The sequence below is a fragment of the Mastigoproctus giganteus genome, chromosome 10 (assembly GCF_048544385.1).
Source record: "Mastigoproctus giganteus isolate SK-2022 chromosome 10, ASM4854438v1, whole genome shotgun sequence".
Classification (NCBI taxonomy): domain Eukaryota; kingdom Metazoa; phylum Arthropoda; class Arachnida; order Uropygi; family Thelyphonidae; genus Mastigoproctus; species Mastigoproctus giganteus.
The window spans coordinates 100906922-100926873 of NC_143584.1; the positions used below are offsets into that span (position 1 = coordinate 100906922).

General features: G+C 38.8%; 1 protein-coding gene across 1 annotated transcript in view; it reads left to right on the forward strand.

The window, feature by feature from the left end:
* The window catches only part of nSMase (neutral sphingomyelinase), a 205070-nt gene that overhangs the window by 51092 nt on the left and 134026 nt on the right, over nt 1–19952 (forward strand). Inside the window, exon 3 of the mRNA XM_090382988.1 lies at nt 9207–9283. Coding sequence (XP_090239114.1) covers nt 9207–9283 — 77 coding nt within the window. The remainder of the gene's footprint in view (nt 1–9206; nt 9284–19952) is intronic.

The following is a 19952-nucleotide window of genomic DNA, read 5'->3' on the forward strand; positions in this document are numbered from 1 at the left end:
TATATCATTGGAATCAGGCATGTGCAGCCATGCGCCGCGACCCATGGAATTTGGAAAGGGGGATCCTGGTGGTTGAGGGGCCCAGCCTTAATACACCACTTTGGCCCCTGTTTTGACAATACGGGTGGTCCCGGATTGGCCCGACTGGAATCAATCGGCAGGTGGTTCTTACTGCTAGGGTCAACTGCGTTCCAATAAGTCTCCCTCCCTTTGGTCCTTCGACGGGATCAAGGCTTATTGGAAACGTGGGTATGGTGCTCCTAAGCGAACTTGGCATCCCATTCGTGTACGCAGTACCTGCTAGTTCACGAGTGGGCGGCCCCTTGTGGGACTCCGTGGTGGGTGAGGTACTTAGGACATCGGAAATTTTTATTTTTATCTTTATCCAGAAAATAATTTAAATTCTAATTCTGGGGCCCCAACAAGGCCCGTACCTAATCGAGATGAAACCACAGAAAACACCTCTGCAAAAAGAGCCAGGACTGAGGATACACCACCACCATCGGTGACACCGCTTTTCCTCATTCTCCATTCCACCAGAGAGCAGTCAATTGGAAAGATGTCACCCTTCTTTATCCAGAAAGGATTAGAAGGATTGGCAGGTTCACCAAAATCCATTAAACGACCGCGTTCTGGCAGCCTTTTGGTTGAAGCTTCCAGCACAAAACAAGCAACAAAAATCTTGAACTCATATGGGGAATACCTATCACCGTAACCCCCCACAAAACTGAATCCTTCACGAGGTGTTATATCAGAGTGGGACCTTCTTCGTGTCTTCGAAGAAGAAATCTGCTCTGAATTGAAAGACCAAGGAGTGACAGCTGTCAAGAGAATATCGATACGAAAGGATGGGAATCTCGTTCCTACCCGAGTTCTTATCTTCACGTTCAACACCCCACGGCCTCCAAGTTCCATCAAGGCAGACTATCTAAACTGCCCAGTGAGGATTTATATCCCAAACCCACTGTGGTGTTTTAGATGCCAAAAATACGGCTACTCATAAACATCTTGTCGTGGTAACCCTGCCTGTGCTCGATGTGGTGTTAAAGACCACTAGAGCAAGGAATGTTCAGCTTCAAAACCGATCTGTGTCAATTGCCAAGGAGAGCACCCCGCCTACTCTAGAGCATGCCAGCGGTGGAAGGATGAAAAAGAAATTCAAAAAACTGAAAACAGAGCTGAATATCTCCTACCCAGAGGCCAGAAAACGTATCCAACCAATAAATAGCGGGAAACCTTCATATGCCCAAAAGGTTTCTGCTAAGTGCACTATCTGTAAACAAACTGAGATGACTATACCACCAAGAGAGTCATTCACTCCGATTGCACACTATTTATTGAGTTCACAAAAGCCCATCAAAAAAACACAATCACCTGCCACTCCTATATCCATACCTCTTAGTGGTCCACCACTACCAAAACCAAGTGGTAAAGAAAAGCCAAAAAGTTCAGAAGATGAGATGACTATACCACCAAGAGAGTCATTCACTCTGATTGCACGCTATTTATTGAGTTCACAAAAGCCCATCAAAAAACACAATCACCTGCCACTCCTATATCCGTACCTCCTAGTGCTCCACCACTACCAAAACCAAGTGGTAAAGAAAAGCCAAAAAGTTTAGAAGAGTCACCCGTGATACCAGAAACAATGGATGTAGAGAATAAGGAGGTACCAGACAAATCAGTCTTGGAACTCTTTGAAGAGAAAGAAATGGACATGGGACAGCGTCCATTCTTCCCCAAAAAAAATAAATCAAAGACTGACAAAAGTAAGCCCTCAGCACTTCGGAAGCCGCCTGATGGACCCACCAAGCCAAAATAATGGCTAAATTCCTACAATGGAATTGTTGTGGATTCCGGCGAAATACTGATGACATCAAGGCCCTCCTGCAAAAGCATGCGCCAGTTTGCTTTTGCTTGCAGGAGACTGCAGAGTCTCCTGCAAGCAAAAGGCAAATGATGATCCCACCATGCATAACATCACAATTTTTCGTAAGGATAAAATTGCAGATGGTCCTGCTAATGGAGGAGTGGCTATCCTTGTGGGCAACCAGCCCCCAGTTCAGCCCTTGCTAGTTACAACCAGCATAGAGGCTGTTGCCTTACAGTGGGATCTTTATTAACCGTGTGCTCTATTTATTTACCACCTGTGACTGACATCTCCCAGGAAGACCTTGATGATCTTGTAACGCAGTTGCCTCCCCCTTTCTTACTTCTCGGGGATTTTAATGGACATAATACCCTGTGGGGTAGTGCTAACATCAGTGGAAGGGAACGAGTCATAGAACGTATTCTAAATGACAATGACCTTTCCCTTCTAAATACTGGAACAAACACCTTCTTCCACGTGCCTACCTGTACGTTTTCTGCCATTGATCTCTCTATCTGCTCCCCTTCTCAACTCCCTTCACTCACTTGGGAAGTGGAGGAGAGCCCATACGGAAGTGATCACTTACCTGTGATAACTTCGTTACACAGTGGGAGACCGTGTCTTCCTTTCAGGTTACCATGGTGAAGACTGATTAGGCTGACTGGGACTGCCTTCCAACATCAGGCAAATTTTGATCTCAGTACTGTCAGTCAGGAGCCTATCAACGATTCAGTAACGTATATCACAGAAATTATTGTCCAAGCAGCTGCAAAGGCTGTTCCAAAAACATCTGCCTGGTTTCCACCATTTCCCAAACCATGGTGGAATTCACAATGCACAGCAGCAAAAAAAGCTCAAAACAAAGCGTGGGGGATATTCCGCCAATATTCTACAACGACCAACCTTATAGCCTTTAAACGCACACGAGCCAAAGCATGTTACATCTGCCGTCCGAGTCAAAAAGAATCGTGGATCCGTTTTATTTCATGAATTACTTAGTCCACTAGTACTAAGTTGGTCTGGGTTAAAATCTGGAAAATGAAGGGAAAATATACATCCCACACTACTTCAATCCTAGATTATAATGGATGCACTATTGCAGTTCCAACTGCAATAGCCAATTCTCTTGGGGAAACATTCTCTAATATCTCTGCGACATCTTTGTATTCCCCAGAATTCCTGGTCCTGAAACATAAAATCGAAAAACAACAAGCACTTACTAAGAGTGTCTATCTCTACAACGGGTCATTCACTATACAGGAACTGAAAAGAGCTTTCATTCACTCCAAGGCAAGTGCTGTTGGACCAGATAGCATCCATTATGAAATGATTAAGCATCTTTCACCAAAATCTATAGATCATCTGCTCCTTGTATATAACAGAATCTTTATTGAAGGGCAGTTTCCAGATTCCTGGCGCAAAGCAATCGTTCTTGCCTTTGCTAAGCCAGGAAAGGATCCAAAAGTCATTACTAATTATCGTCCTATTGCTCTGACTAGCTGTCTGTGCAAAATTCTGGAGAGAATGGTTAATTTTCGTTTAATGTGGTATTTAGAATCAAATGACCTTCTCTGCAACATCCAGTGCGGCTTCCGAAGGAACCGGTCCACTTTGAACCATCTTATTAGACTGGAAACATCCATCCGGGATGCTTTTCTAAAACGTGAACATTTGGTGTCTGTGTTCTTTGACATGGAGAAAGCGTATGACACAACTTGGAGATTTGGCATCTTAAAAGCTTTGCATATCCTTGGTCTTAGAGGGCATCTCCCCATTTTTATTAAAAACTTTTTAGCCAATCGATCTTTCCAAGTTCGTGTTGGGATCCTCACTCTTTCGTTCCTTTAGCCAAAAGGAAGGAGTACCACAAGGATCAGTTTTAAGTGTCCTGCTTTTCGCCATCAAAGTAAATTCCATCACAGAACAACTTCCTCCAACTGTAAACAGTGCCCTCTATGTTGATGACTTTAGTATATTTTGTCAGTCATTCAACATGAAGGTTATTGAAAGACAACTGCAAAAAGCCATTGATCGCCTAAATTCGTGGGCACTGTCTAATGGATTCAGGTTCTCGCCGCAGAAGACCGTTTGCGTACACTTTTGTCGTAAGCGTAATCTTCATCCTGAACCTGAATTAAGGCTTGGACAAAATGCTATTCCAATAGCGACGGACACAAAATTCTTGGGATCGTATTTGATAAAAAGTTGACCTTTCTGGATCACATCCGTCAACTCTGCACAAAGTGCACAAGAGGCCTGAATATTCTGCGCTCTCTCTCTCCTCTACATCTTGGGGTGCAGACCAATGCACCCTACTACGCATTTACTATGCGCTTGTACGATCCAGACTTGATTACGGGTCCCTGGTATACAATTCGGCCAGAGACAGTGTACTTCGATGACTGGATCCTGTCCATCATCAGGCTCTCCACATCGCTATTGGAGCATATCGAACATCTCCTGTCCAGAGCTTATATGTTGAAGCAAATGAACCACCATTATCGCTCCGACGCAAGCAGTTGTCTCTGAAGTATGCTTTAAAACTGAAATCCCTGTCAGACCATCCTACGTGGCCATTTGTTTTTGAGCCACGATGGGGAAATTTGTACAACACCCATAAAACTGCCATTCGTCCTTTTGGTATTCGTCTCCAAGAGCTCAAAGAACTTAATATCAAGGTAGATAGACATTGTTGCCCAAACACCAAAGCAACCCCTTCCACCCTGCATGCTCATGTTCCAGCATGTGACTTCTCTTAAAAATTGGGGAAAGTTGGACACTCCATCGTTTGTCTACCTGCAGCTTTATTCAGCCCACTGAGCTGAACATTCTGACTGCGCCAGTTTACACAGACAGCTCGAAGTCGGAATCATATGTAGGATCTGCTGTGTCTTTCCGGACACCACCATATCACAGCAGATTCTCCCCGAATGCAGCATATTTACTGTATAGCTGTACGCTATAGAGTTAGCCTTAGATCACATTAGTAAATGCCAATACCAATGGTTCATTTTATATTCCGACTCTCTCAGCGTGTTACAGGCTGTAATAACTGAGATATAATTCTCATCCAGTTCTGTCTTGCATTCAGCAGAAGATTCACTTTCTCCATGAACGTGAATATGATATCCGCTTCTGCTGCATTCCCAGCCACATTGGGATTAGGGGAAATGATTTGGCTGACACTGCAGCCAAATCAGCAATTCCCAGTAATAATTGCTGCCCGTCAGTCTCCTATACAAAAGGCAAATAATATACCAAAAGATATACTCCCAATGGCAAGATTCGTGGAATAGACAGACTACAAATAAATTATACCGTATAATGCCTGTAATTGAACCGTGGCAGGTCTAATCTGTGCAGGAATTGTAAGGGGGAAGTTGTTCTTGCCCGGACTTGCATAGGACATAGTTATTTGACTCATTCTTATTTGCTGAGGGCTGATTATCCTCCTATGTGTGAGTCCTGTGGCACAATTTTATCAATCAGACACATTTTAATTGACTGTCCAGATTTTAGCAATATCCGTTCTACCGCTTTTAATCATCTGACTGAGCCGTATACACTCAGTCATATTTTATCCGACCATGTGTCTGCTATTTTTAGCTTTTTGAAATCAGTAAACCTTTTTACTCATATTTAAAAAATCTACCTTGTTATTGTTACTTGTTTATTGATATTTGTCTTTTACAGTTTATACTTGTTTTTATACCTTGACTTGGTGACCTAATTCATTAGGCCACTGAAAGTTTTACCTTATCAACCAACCAACCAACATTACAATATTTTCATGATACGATGGTGTCTCTGGAACAGATTAATATCGTAAAGCAGGGGTCCACTGTACATGGTAGCTGATTTTCGCACTTCGCATGCATGGTTCAAAATTGTCGATATATTTTTAATTTACAGTATTTTTTTATTAATTTTGAGAAGCTTTGTATGTATCTATGAGTTCATAAGCAGAGGAGTGCCTGTAACCTCAGGCATAGGGTACACAGGGAAAGAAGACATTTCCCAAGAATTAGAACAAATTGGCCACTAAATGAAATAAATGCTTGAAGAGAGCAATATAAAAATCTGAGAGGAAAAAAAAAACAAAACGACATGGCCTTTTTGCAGAGTCTGTTGCATCATCACGGAGGAAATGAGGCAGAGTTGAACAAACATTCTAGGTGTTGCTCTACCTATACACATGTCCATGTAATAGTACCATAAATAAGGTTAGGAAGGCCAAGGCTGTATATGAGAAAGCACTGGCCATGAGAACAAAGAATGGAGACAAGGAATGAATTTTTCATGTATATGAATACAATGAAGAAGAAAGTGAATCAGATCAGACCATTGTGCACTGGGAGTGGGGAAAGTCTTAGACAACTCAGCTGGTGTTGTGTCTAAATTGAATAAGTACTCTGTATCTGTCTTGACTGAAGAAAGAGGCTATGCAAGTGAGGCTGAGCCATATGAAATTAGTGATTTTGAAATTACAGATGGCTGTTTATTAGAAAAAGTTTTGAGCATAAAGACAAGTAAGGCTCTTGGAATTGATGGCATATATCTTGTAGTTTAGAGGGATGCTGCCAAGGAGTGTATTGAACCAGTGAGGTTTATTATGAGATCACCTTTTGACTAAGGAGAGATTCTTTTGGATTGGAGAAGTGCCAGTGTATCACCAGTAAATAAAGGCAGTTCCAAGAGGCAGTTCCCTATCACTGACTTCAGTGGTAGGGAAAATCTTAGAGATAATGACTAAGAGTGCAGTCCAGGGATATCTAGATAGAAATGGCATTCTGAAGGACACACAACATGATTTTAAGGGAAAATCATATTTAACTTTTTTTTTTTCTAGTTTTAAAATCATGTTAAGTAACTGTCAATATTTTGACATAGTTACTCATAAACTGAATGTAGGGGTTCAATTTCAACATAGTTTATTTGGATTTTCTATGGAACCTCTTACGAGGGACTCAGTTCCTCATGAGAGGCTACTATATAAGTTGGTATGTGTTATTATTATTATTATTATTATTATTATTAATATTAGCCATATGGTACAAGGAAGCCTGAGGCTTATGCTGCACCAGCCAAAAAAAAAAAAAAAAAATTCCCGAGTTACCCCCTGTGTGTGTGTGTGTGTGTGTGTGTGTGTGTGTGTGTGTGTGTGTGTGTGTGTGTGTGTGTGTGTGTGTGTGTGTGAGAGAGCGAGAGAGAAGTAGAAGGCATCACCAAGAAAGAGAAGAATGATGATATCCAGCTCAGGACCCTGGGTTTGCCAAGCCCATACTCACCAGATGTGAGCCCCCGGGGTGTTGGCATTACTGGAAAGAGTAAGGGAGATTGCAGGGTGCTGTAGGACAGAAGGCAGAGAGTTGTGATTAATGGATATTCTTCAGATTGGTGTGAAATCAGGAGTGGTGTCCTGCAAGGATCGGTTATTGGACCACTGTAGTTTCTGATTTTCATAAATAATATCAATGAAGGGATAGAAGGCATGATGTCAAAATTTGCACATTATCTGGTAGAGTTAGGAAGGTATTAATCTCACTATATAAGGCAATTGTAAGACCACATTTGGAATACTTTGTTCAAGTATGGGGACCTGATCTGAAAAAAGATCATTGAGCTTCTTGAAAATGTTCAATGACAGGCAACTTAAGTGGTGAGATTGGCAAAAGGGCGACTGTATGAGGAAAACATTATGTGGGCTACAGGGCTTGGCAACCAGGCGCTTCAGATGTTACCTGATTGGGGGTTATAAGGCTCTGAGAGGGGTTAGTAGTAAAATGAATGAAGATGGAATTTTCACTGTTATAAAGAATTCCAGAACTAGGGGCTATAAATTCAAATTACAGGGGAAGAGGTTTATGCTATATTGTAGAAATTTTTCTTTTAGCCAGCGAGTTTTTGATTGCTGGAACAAGTTGTCTTCACAGGTAGTTGAGGCTGATAGTTTGAATTAATTCAAAGGTCAACTGGATAGTTACCTATGTGAGGAGGGAAGCACATAATTTATATTTTCTTATCTACTTGTTTTTTATTTTGTCAGTGCAACAAAAACCTGTGACTTCCTTGTACAATATGGTGACTACTATTAATATATCTAAATCATGATTTGATCCTCACACATGAATGCTCTAATGGGTTTCTTAATTTGAATTGCCCAATGGTTACAGTTGACTAAGGCATCTTGGAATTATTTCTAACTCTGTTTAATTCCCTTTTTTGTTATGTGTGTCCTGAACTTGTCACAATCTAAAAGGGTTAACTACTCAGAAGGCCATCTGGACATTTTCAACACATTTTTCTGTCTACAGCAAAAAAAAAAAAAAAAAAAAAATTGCTTGCACTTGTGGTATACCTTTTGTACCATAAAATGCAGAATGATTTTATTATTATTATTATTATTATTATTATTAGTAGTAGTAGTAGTACTAGTGACAAATGATGCAAGAAAGTAAGCTTATACTTTAGGCAACATTTTGCAATAAAAAAAAAAAAGGAAGGGGCATCTTATAGTCTGGTTTAGCCATAGCTGTCAACCCAATGAATAGAGCCCCAATAAATACCTCAAATCTGTTATAGTCCACCCCTTCCAAAAAGTCTTTACCTTTTCAGAGTTTACAAAAATTTTCCTTTGTACACCCCCCATTTTATCAACTTATGGTCCCTATCTACTGTTATCACCACTCATATATTTTGATACCACCACATATTTTGAAATGTGGTGAGTACTGCTGTTTTTTGTCCCTTATGTTGTGTTGAAATGATTGGTAGTGTTGATTTGAAAAAAACCTGATTCTCTTTGATATGTTACTATTATTCTGTTGATAAAGTAGTATTGTATCAAATTTTCTTGAATATCTCAAAGTAGGCAGTTAATTCCAAATCCAGTTTTATGGATTAAATAAGTGTGTTTGAATAAGAATGTGATTTCTTAATTACAATGTGGCTGGGATGATGCACTTTCTGCCTTGTAATCATGTCTAAGTAAAATAATTATGATTAATGAGCTTTGTTCTCTTCTGAGCGTAAATACAATTATTAAGCAATTTAAATTGTACTACACACAAAAACCCATTGGACTGCAAGGAAGTCCTAATTTTCATAAAAGGATATTAAATATAGTTAACTATTAATGTATCATGTCTATATAGTATATTTTTCTATTTTTGAGAAAAATAAATGTTTATATTTCTCAAAATCAGTGTGTAAATCAATTCTGAAACTATTTTTGAAATTGACATCAAAAGATCTTAGAATCTCAACTATAGAAGCAAAAAAAAAAGTTTGAATTTGTTGGTTTTTGTCAGAGCTGTTTTTTTTTCCCTCCTCCTAGGTATGGAGCCAAGCTGATTACATTCTTTTATGCACAAAACTTTCTTCTGTATTACCCTATTCATTTTATTTTTACAGGTAAGCAATATAATGAAACAAACATTTGACTCAGTTTGATCAATACAGATTAATAAATCAGATTAGATTGTTAAATCATATATGTTTTTATTAGAGTAGCTGTAATATTCAAAAAGGTTTTTCTGGGATAGTGGGGGGGGGATGGAGTTTGAAACCAACCCAGAACATTTTGATTCTAACTAACTCTGTCCAGTTGCTAAATTTAAATGAAGTTTGTTGTTACTGACCCATCCTCTAGAATTATTGATGAAGGCACTGAAAGATGTATCAGGATGAGAATTTTTTATTAATGTGTAAAATACAGGTTGTTTTCTATTTATTTTCCTCTATAAAAAAACATTAGAAAAACTGAAGTTTTTGCCAAAATTACTTTACATGCAGAGTGACGTGTGTTTGCGTGTGTGCGTGCGTGCCCTGTCTATGGTGGCTCCCAGACTAATGTCCATCTCCACCTATTGCCACTGTGATGAAATACACAAACTGTAAAATGGGCCTGATGTGTGGTTAATATCTGCAGAATGAGACAGAATGCATTGTGCTGCTGTTAAGCAGTGTATGTATGGAGTAATTATCCAGATTACTTGAAAGCATGTCAAAAAAAACCCATCAAGTTGAGCTTCGTGAAAGGTCACAAAAAAAAAAGCAATCTTTTTAACCATGAAGTGGGCACATTAAAAAAAAAAAATCATATTTGTAGGTTAACTGGCATATATAAAATAGAATAAAAATTTTAATTGCAGTATAAGATATATATACAGTTAATCTCAGTATGGCATGGTGGTGGTGGTGCCAGGGGTTTGCAAATGCACTATACATGCTATTCACCATCTAGATATTCAGCTAACTTGGAGGAAGATCTAGTTCATAATGTTCTCATTCTGTTTCCACTGTATTTTGAATTTTCCTCCCTTTTGAAACTTCATCTGGAATAGTGTGGTGTCGCAGTCCTATATATAAAATTGTGATGTAAGGTTTTTTATAATTTAACCCTATTGCTATAATTAAATATATCATGTCATAAGCTTATATTGTAATATTTTGTAAATTTAATTTTTTTACACTGCTGTATATTAGCAGGATATAATAGATTATATGTAATATACCTTATAGTATTAAGTATTATATAAGATTATATTATATTATATATATATTATAGTATTATTATGTAATATAGATTAACATATAAAAATTCACTGTTTTAGCATTAGCAAAGGAACATGATGCAAGAAAGCAAGCATATATAGCATCAGCCAAAAAAAAAAAAAAAAAAAAAAAAAACACACGCCCTTCTCATTTCACTCATCTAATTGCTCCAATTATTTGTCTAGTTCTGCCTTGAATCTGTTTAAGCTATCAACTTCTACAAAGACAGATGGATGTTTGTTCCGGCAGTCAACACCTGCTGGCTAAAGGCAAACTTCCACGCATCTATTCTGCAACTGTCTTTCCTCAATTTGAATTTATGCCCTCTCAGGCAATAATTCTGAGCAAGAGGAAGAATCCTATCAGCATTGAGCATGCCCAAACCATTCAAGGCTTTATGCACCTTAATCAGATCACCTCGAAGGTGCCTAGTCTCCAGACACTGTAATTTGCAAAACTTAAGCCTTTCTTCATAAGAGCAACCCTCTGTTCCATTCACTAATCTTGTTGCCCCGCTCTGTACTCGTTCCAACAGCTCTACATCCTTCTTAAAATGAGGCCTCTAGACCTGTACTCAAGGTGTGGCCTGACCATTGCCTTATACAAGGGGATAATCACCTCCTTATACCTGCTAGAAAAATTCCTGTATATCATTGACAAGACACCATGCTCTTGCAAGACCGTCTTTATTACTCAGAAAACTTCATATCTTCCTGCACAATTGCCCCCAGGTCCTTTTCACTTTCTATCACTGTCATTGTATTAACACACAGTTGATACATTACTCTGGGGTTACTGCTTTCCATATGCAGTACTTTACATTTGTCAATGTTAAACTTCAGTTACCACCTTTCAGCCCATCTGCTTAACTTTTGTAGATCCTGTTGCAGCAGCGTACTGTCATTAGTGTCATTAACAACCCTGTCGACTTTTGTGCTGTCTGCAAACTTGGACATTAAGCCTGAAGTTTTGATGGAATCAAGTTTGAGTGTCCAATGTTGCATCAGAAATATTTAAAACATTATGATCAGCTACTTAATAGTGGGTATGTCCTCTTTTTGCCAAAGTACTGATGCTACATGTTTAGGCATGGACTCTACAAGGCCTCTGAATGTTGCAGGAGGTATGTTATACCAAATTGCCAGGATTGAGTTCGGTAGATCTGTGAGTCTGTGGTTTAGGATCCAAACACCAGATCTGTCAATTCATGTAATGGAAGTGACAGATTCAATCACTTTGGTGTTTGCCAGACAAAATGAAAATACTGTCAATGTGGGCACATTTTCCTGCTGGAATCAATTGCTGTCTGGGAAGACAGTCACCGTGGGATGTACCTGATCAGCCACAATGGATTCAGAGTGAGGTCTAGGATTATGAGGGCTCCAAGAAATTTTCAGGAAAACATTCCCCATAACAAAATACTGCTACACCTGGCTGTTTCTGTTGGACATCAGAGTGATTCAGTAGTTTGTCACCATACCTTTCATCTGCCATCTATATGGCATAGCAGGAAATGTAATTCATTAGAAATGGCAACCTTATTCCAGTCTTCAATGGTCCAGTGTGCTGTTTAGATGCAAACTTTAGCTATCTTTGGTAATGAGTGGCTGTAAGCTGTAACCTTGACTGGGCACCCACTACGGGGGCTGTTGGAGGAGGATTTGTTGGATCATGGTCTTGGAAATGCACTGCTGGTCATCCCCTGTCCATGGTTAGCTGTTTCACTGTTTTCTGTGTATTGGCTTGCACAAAGCAGAACATCCTACATTCACAATGACCATTTATGAGGCAGGATACCTGCCATTGGCCTGGTTACTGTTGCATTCACTATCCATCCACTGTTTTCTGGTGACTAGGCTAGTGCTCGGGTGTGTGGCAAAGTTCTCCGCGACTGCAGACTGGTCTAGATGCTACCTCGATTGCTACTGTTTTCTTGTGTTGTAACATTAATTCTTGATATATTTATATATTGACGTTATAGTTTTTGGCGTAGTTAACTAATCTTCAGTTAATAATATTGTTGCGTCTCAGTTAATAATAGTCGGTTGCTTTGAACTGACTATTATAGTTAATGGAAGGCAGAATTCATAGTAAGAAGCTTGGTAAAGGAGGGGGGAAGGAAGAGAAGATTGGAGCTTTCCCCCCACTTCCTTCCCATGTTGTACAATACTGATTCTGTAAAGAAAGTTTCTGAGAAATCGTCTAAAGTTAAAAATATTAAACCAAGTAGTGGAGGTAGTTGTGCAATGAGTACTGTTAGTGTGAATACTAAAGCTGGGACGTCTGGCAATGCTGATTCTCATATCCAGGTAGGTGGTGTGCAAAATGTAGTTAAAGTTGGCTACATGGTTGAACAGGGGGTGCAGTTAGAAGAAGATGTTGCCGTAACAGATTTCACAAATGATTTGTCAAATGGTAAGATAACTGATTTTCAGGATATTCAGCCTGATAATATGGTTTCTGATGTAGATAGTTTTTATTCGGAATCGGGGAGAAGTACAGGCACAAATGTTCGTGAGAGTGAAATAATTGTTGCTAACATACAGGATCAAAGGCAGAGGTACCCTGACGGGTCTACTATTTTTGAGCTTGTAACAAAGTTGAAGAAAAAAATTATTGACTACATGACTAGTGAAAATAATAAAGTGACTAAAGCTGCAACTAATTTCTTACTTGACGTATGGATAGACATGGAGACTATATCAACAGCATTAGTCATTGACAATGAACATCTTAAAACAAGGGTAGAGGAGATGGAGGTGCGTGCCAGTTTATTAGATGACATTGTAAGAGGACAGCCTTTTCTATCTAATGTTGCAGAACAAAAGGGGACTTATGCGGACAAGGTTAGGGCTGGATTCAGCCAGCCTCAATTAGGTGAACAGGTAATATTAAATGATATCTGTATGGTGGATAATAACAGGAAGCTGAGCAAAGTGGCAAGATTAAATAATAAGGTTATTTTCAGGGCTGAGGAGTCCTCAGAACAGTATAAGTCAAGTCAGGAAGTCAAAGAGGTTATTGTTAACACATTAAAGGAAAAATTTCAAGAAATCAAAATTAGAAATCTAAGAGCTATACGAAATAAAGGAGTCTTAGTTGAAACAGATAAGGATTTGGATAAACTCAGTAAGGCAGAGGTATTTTTTCAAAAGGGTATTAATCTGGATAAAGTAAAGTTACAGAACCCTACCATCTTAGTGTATGATGTACCTAAGGAATTAACTCAGGAGGAAATTATTAGGGATTTATATAAGAAAAACCTTCAAGATTATGGATATGAGGAGCAAGAGGTCAGAGAGGGCATTGTTTTTAGATTTAGTAACAGTTCCAAGGCAAGGTTTAATAATTGGGTGATTGGGGTAGCTCCTCATATGTTGCAAAATTTGATGTGTAATGACAGGTTGTATTTTGGATATACGTCACACAAATTCAGGCGTTTTACAGTTGTGACTAAATGTTTTAAGTGTTTGGGGTATGGCCACTCTATACAACACTGCACACACAAGACTGTGTTGTGTGGTCATTGTGCTCAGCGTGGCCATCTTTTTGTTGATTGCCCAAATAAAAATAAAGATCCATGTTGTGTGAACTGCAAGCGCAGAGGTAGAGCTTATGATCACTCATTAAGGAGTAGTAGTTGTCCTGAGTATAAAAAGGCCCTAGAGTTCGCCAGTACGCGTACCTATGATGGATAACTGTAGTACTTTTAATGTGAATGGTAGTTTTCAACATAAAGATGAAGGTAGTGTGCTTAAGTTGGTTCAACTCAATGCCCAAAGATGTCGTGCGGTTACTGATGAAATTAGAATGGTGGCCGTGCAAGAAAGTGTTGACATTTTGTGTATGCAGGAGCCGTATGTTGGTTCCTTTGCACATGGACATAAAATTGTTGGTTTTCCTGCTGATGCCAGGGTTATAAGTGTAGTTGATGTGAAACCTTAAACAGCAATTGTGGTCTTTAATAAGTTATTGCAGGTAACTGTCCTCTCTGGGCTGTGTAGTCAGAACTCAACATGTGTGAACATTAGTACTCCTAGGTTGACTTTTAATTTAATATCTCTTTATTGTCCTCCAAGTCACGAAATTGTTAATTCTATCCATTATATGGAAACTGTTTTCAGTGAAATTGGTTGTAGTAATTTAATTATTGCATTGGATTCCAATGCAAAGTCTAATTTATGGTTTAGCGGCATGACTGATCAGAGAGGTCGCTTAATGGAGGACTTTATTTTAATGAATAATTTGTGTGAAGTCAATATATCAGGTCAGCCTTATACTTTTAATAATGTTCATGGCAGGTCGAATATTGATTTGACTATAGTTACTCAGGGGTTATCCAGATGAATCTGTCATTGGCTTGTGAAAACGGACTATACGAATAGTGATCATAGATCTTTGGTTTTTCATATTAATTTGGCTGATTTAAATACTTCTTTAGATTTTGATAATTTTGAATTAACTAGATTTACTTATAAGAAGATTAACTTGTCTAGTTTTGCACGGTCAGTGGCTTTAGATTTTTCAGGAGACAATATGGTTAATTTGAATTTTTTAAATGCTTGTGAGTATGCTGCTTTCGTTCAGTCTTCATTGCTTAGAGCCCTCAGTTGTGCCTCAAGAAGACAACGAGTTAAGAGGCGAGTTGTTAATTGGTGGAATGCGGAATTATCCAGGTTAAGGAAAGAAGTATTTTTATGTAGGAAGGCATATCAGAGGTATAGGCGGTGGGGGCTGAATGAGGCTCAATTTTATCATGCATGTTATAGGAATAAAAAGAAAATTTATTATAGGGCTATTTATGAGAGTAAATTAAAGGCTTGGAGAAATCTAGTTACTAGTGTGGGCAATACAGATCCTTGGGGATTAATTTATAAACTAAGTATGAATAAAGTAAGACCTGGAGAGATAATGAATACCGTAATCGTCAATGGAGTGGAAACAACTGATTGGATTACAACAGTGCAGGCAATAACATCGGAGTTGTTTCCTCATGAGGAAGAAGGGGGGGAGACAACAGAGCAAGAAGGCATCAAGGACTCTAATGTAACATACCTTGGGTCTGTTGATATTAGCTTATTTACTTTAGAGGAATTGAGAGCCGTTTCTAAGAAAATTAACATTTCCAAAGCCCCAGGAATCGATTTAGTAGAGAATATCGCTGTTCTTAAAATGATTGAGCTTTATCCTAACATCTTGTTAAACTTGTATAATAAATGCTTACTTCAAGGTAGCTTTCCCGGGATCTGGAAAGTTGGTTTGATCAAGCTGTTAGTTAAGCTGGGTAAAAAACCAAATGACCCAAGAGGGTATAGACCAATTTCGTTATTGGCCAATCTTGGCAAAGTTTTTGAAAGATTATTATTTTTAAGATTGAACCAAGTCATGGATAAAAATGGTTTGACCCTGCCTTATCAGTATGGTTTCAAGAGCGGGCATTCTACGGAGGATGCCATTAATGATCTCATGAATTTCGCCAACCAGGCAGAGGATAAGTGTGTTAGCAATCTTTATAGATTTTACTGGAGCTTTTGACATGGTGTGGCATGAGAGTATTCTGTCTGCATTAAGGGGTATGCAATGTCCAGACTTATTGTATAGGATGATACAGAGTTATTTGTATTGTAGGAAAATTATACTGAAAGCTAAGCATCTACAGTTTAATAGGAATCTTTCGAGAGGGTGTCCTCACGGGTCTGTATTGGGCCCACTTTTTTGGAACTTAGTACTTAATTTATGGCTAGAACAATCAATTGAAAATCTGCATAATATTGCTTATGCAGATGATTTGGTTTTATGTGTTACTGGTAAATCCAGGGCTGTGCTTGAAATAAGAGTGGCCCAGGTATTAGAAAGTCTAGTGTCGTGGGCTGATCTGCACAAACTATTGATATCTACAACTAAAACTGTTATGATACTTCTTAAGGGCAAACTAAATTATGCGCGGCCGCCAAAAGCTTTAATTAAGGGGAGGCAGATTCCCCTAGTATCTGAGGTGAAATATCTAGGTATAAGAATTGGTGATAGATTATCGTTTTTCCCACATTTAAATTACTTACACGAAAAAATTAAAAAATTTAGTGCAGCAATAATTCGATTAACACGGTCAGATTGGGGGTTGAAAAGGAAAGTTTTAAATTTATACTACAAGGCAGTCTTCTTACCCATAGTTGCGTACGGAGCATCAGTGTGGTAGTTACTAACGTTAAATTTAAACAGAAATTGTTATCGATTCAGCGCTCAATGCTTTATGTTATTTCTAATTTGTGCAGAACAGTCTCAACGAATGCTATGCAGGTTTTGGCCCAGCATTTGCCTCTAGACTTGTACATTGTGTATCGGGCCCTTTGTTATTACTTAAAAAAAAGGCATAGTGGTTTCTTTCATGACTATTACATCTGATGTCACTATAGAGATATCTAAAGCTAAGAAAAATGTTCTAACACAGTTTGATTGGTATGTGGCAACAGAGATGGGATCTTAGTGCAACTGGGGAGGTGACTAGATTGTTTATTCCAATAGTTAAATTTACTTATGATAGTAACAACAAATGGTTTTTTCCTTCTATGGTAACATCGTTTATTTTAACTGGCCATGGCTCATTGAATTTTAAACTACATTACTTTGGTCTAGTCAGCTCTCCTTTATGCACTTGCGGTCAACCTGAGACTTGGAGTCATTTATTATATGATTGTAGTTTGTATGTTGAACATAGAGAAAGGCTAAAAGTGAAGATTGGTAATTTAGTTAGAGGCTGTGAAAGTGACCTTATTGCTAATCAGGATAAATTTCAAGCACTGCAAGAGTTCTGTGTAACTGTTTTTCAATGGAGAAGACATTGGAATAATCTAATGATTACTAATTAAGATTTGGTTATATACATTTTGATTATTTTTTTTTTTTTTCTTTTAGTTTGTTTATACAAAGGGTACTAGGAAAGTTTTGCAATATGACGCAACAATGAATCACAGGAAGCTGCTTGTTGCTGCATGTTGAAACATGTTCATACGTGCATAGTAGCCGCCGCGCCAAGTCGATGGGCTCAGTTATTCATTAGTAGTGAGAGTGTAAAGTGCTTGCGATGGCATCGTGGTCACGAAATGAGATAAGGACAGTTTTGCGGTATAATTTCGTGCGTGGTTTAACCATAGACCAGTGCTTAGAAGAAATGACTCTTGCACTAGATGATGATTGTCCACATCGTACAATGATATTCAGGTGGTATAGAGAATTCCAAAGGGGAAATTTCACTCTGGAGGATTCGGAGAGGCCGGGAAGGCCACGAACGTCAGTTACGGAGGAAAACGTTACTGCTGTGAGGAAAATGCTTGACGAAAACAGGCGAGTGACCTACCAACAGATAGAGGATACTTTGGGCCTAAATGCACCAGCAATTCGTTCGATTCTGCAAGGTCATTTGCACGTGAAGAAACTTTGTTCTCTCTGGGTGCCGCATCAACTGACTGAAGAGCAGATGACACGACGTGTGACTTGGTGCCGGGAGATGTTAAAAAAGTTTGATAAGGGACAATCTCGGTATGTGAACAACATCGTGACAGGTGACGAGACTTGGCTGTACTATTACGATCTGCCGACCAAGGCTCAAAACAATGTTTGGGTCTTTGATGGTGACGACACACCCGTAATTGTCAGAAAATCCCGATCTGTAAAGAAGAAAATGATAGCTGTATTTTTCAAATCGAGTGGAATTGTGGAACATGTCGTTTTGGACACGCAGAAGACAGTCACAGCTAAGTGGTGTACTGAACAATGCCTGCCTAAAGTCATTGGATCTATGAAGAACCTGCGGCCAAAGTCAAGAATGGACACCTGGTACCTCCATCACGAAAATGTTCCAGCTCACCGCGCCAAAGCCTGCACCGAATATTTGACCACGACAGGACTGAAACTTCTCGAGCACCCTCCCTACAGGCCAGACCTTGCTCCCTGCGACTTTGCGCTGTTCCCGCATGTGAAAATGAAGCTAAAATGGAGGCGGTTTTCCAGTGATGAGGACCTTCTACGGGCTTGGGACAAGGAGTGTGCTTTACTCCCTAGTGAAACTTGGCAGAACTGGTTTAAAGATTGGTTTCGGAGGATGGAGAGGTGTATTGAATGTAGAGGAAATTACTTTGAAAAAATTAAATAAACAAAGCTGTATTGCAAAACTTTCCTAGTACCCTTTATATTATGTGTGTATATATGTATTTTATTTATTTATTTTTCTTTTTTTTCTTTCTTTTTTTTTTTTTTTTTTGCTGGCTCTCAGGTGTGGCCAGCCTGGTAGCGGGATTGCTGGCACCCACCGGTATAGCACTATTTCCGGTGGGTGCGGGATTTTTGTGCATGAGGCACTTAAAATAGAAGACCAGGCCCAGCACCAAGTGAATATGGGCAGCCATTAGGGTCTATTCGCCAACGGGGAGCGGCTGTGCAGATGACAGCTTCTCCCTGATGGCGAAGAGACCTTCCATACAGGTCTATTTTTCAGAGGTTCTGCACAAAGTCAGCTTTATCAGGTGGAGATAGACGGAAGTCTAGGTGCCACCTTAGACATAATAATAATAATAATAATAATAATAATAATATATCCATCCACTGTTGGAATAACTACAGAACTCAACGAACACCCCACACACAATTTGTATTTTCCGTAATACTGCCACCCTTGAACTGGTACCCAACAATCATCCCTTTTTCTTGGTCTGTAAGGTCATGTCTATGTTGATCAAGCTCTTTGTATGGGTCACATGCCATGAGATTGCAGTATAATATTTATTGGTCTCATCACAGCACATTTGTCATGATGAGAACCAGTAAATATGATACCAGGTGGGTAGGAATGACTGAGTAAGAATGACTGATTGATAAAACACGGAGAGTAGCCATAATGTTTTGACTGGACAGTGTATAACCAATGATTCATTTGCATGGCTGGAAGAGTAAAGAGGGTGAGAAGTAAAAGGAAATTTCATTGTTTTGATGGAATCAAGATTGCATCACAAATGGAATCAAGTTAATGCATCAGAAAGATTCAAATAAGTCTTGGAGCCTATAGCCATGTATTTGGCAGCAGCCAGTGATCAGTGGATTAGAGGGTACTGATTCCATAGGAGGTTGTATTTTGTACAATTTTAAACTGTTAGAGAAACTGGGAATATATTGTGTGACATATGGGGCATGGCTTGAGGTCCAGGCTGAACCAGTTTGATTTGGTTCCCTCTGGTCTCTGAGTGCGGGACGGTGGAAATTGGCCTTCACGCTGCCCTCAACTGCTATAATTATTTGGATATAAGATCTGAATTAGAAAGAAGTACTTTTGTATTAAATGATGGTTCTCTTCCAGAATTCTTTTTAGATAAAAGTTTATTTAAATTGTAAAAACAATTTAAATAAACTTTTAAGTTTATTTAAATTATATATAAATATATATAATTTATAAATTATATATATAATTTATAAAAACTATTTATAAATAAATTTATAAATAGAGTTTATAAATAAGGTTTTTAAAAGATCTGGAATT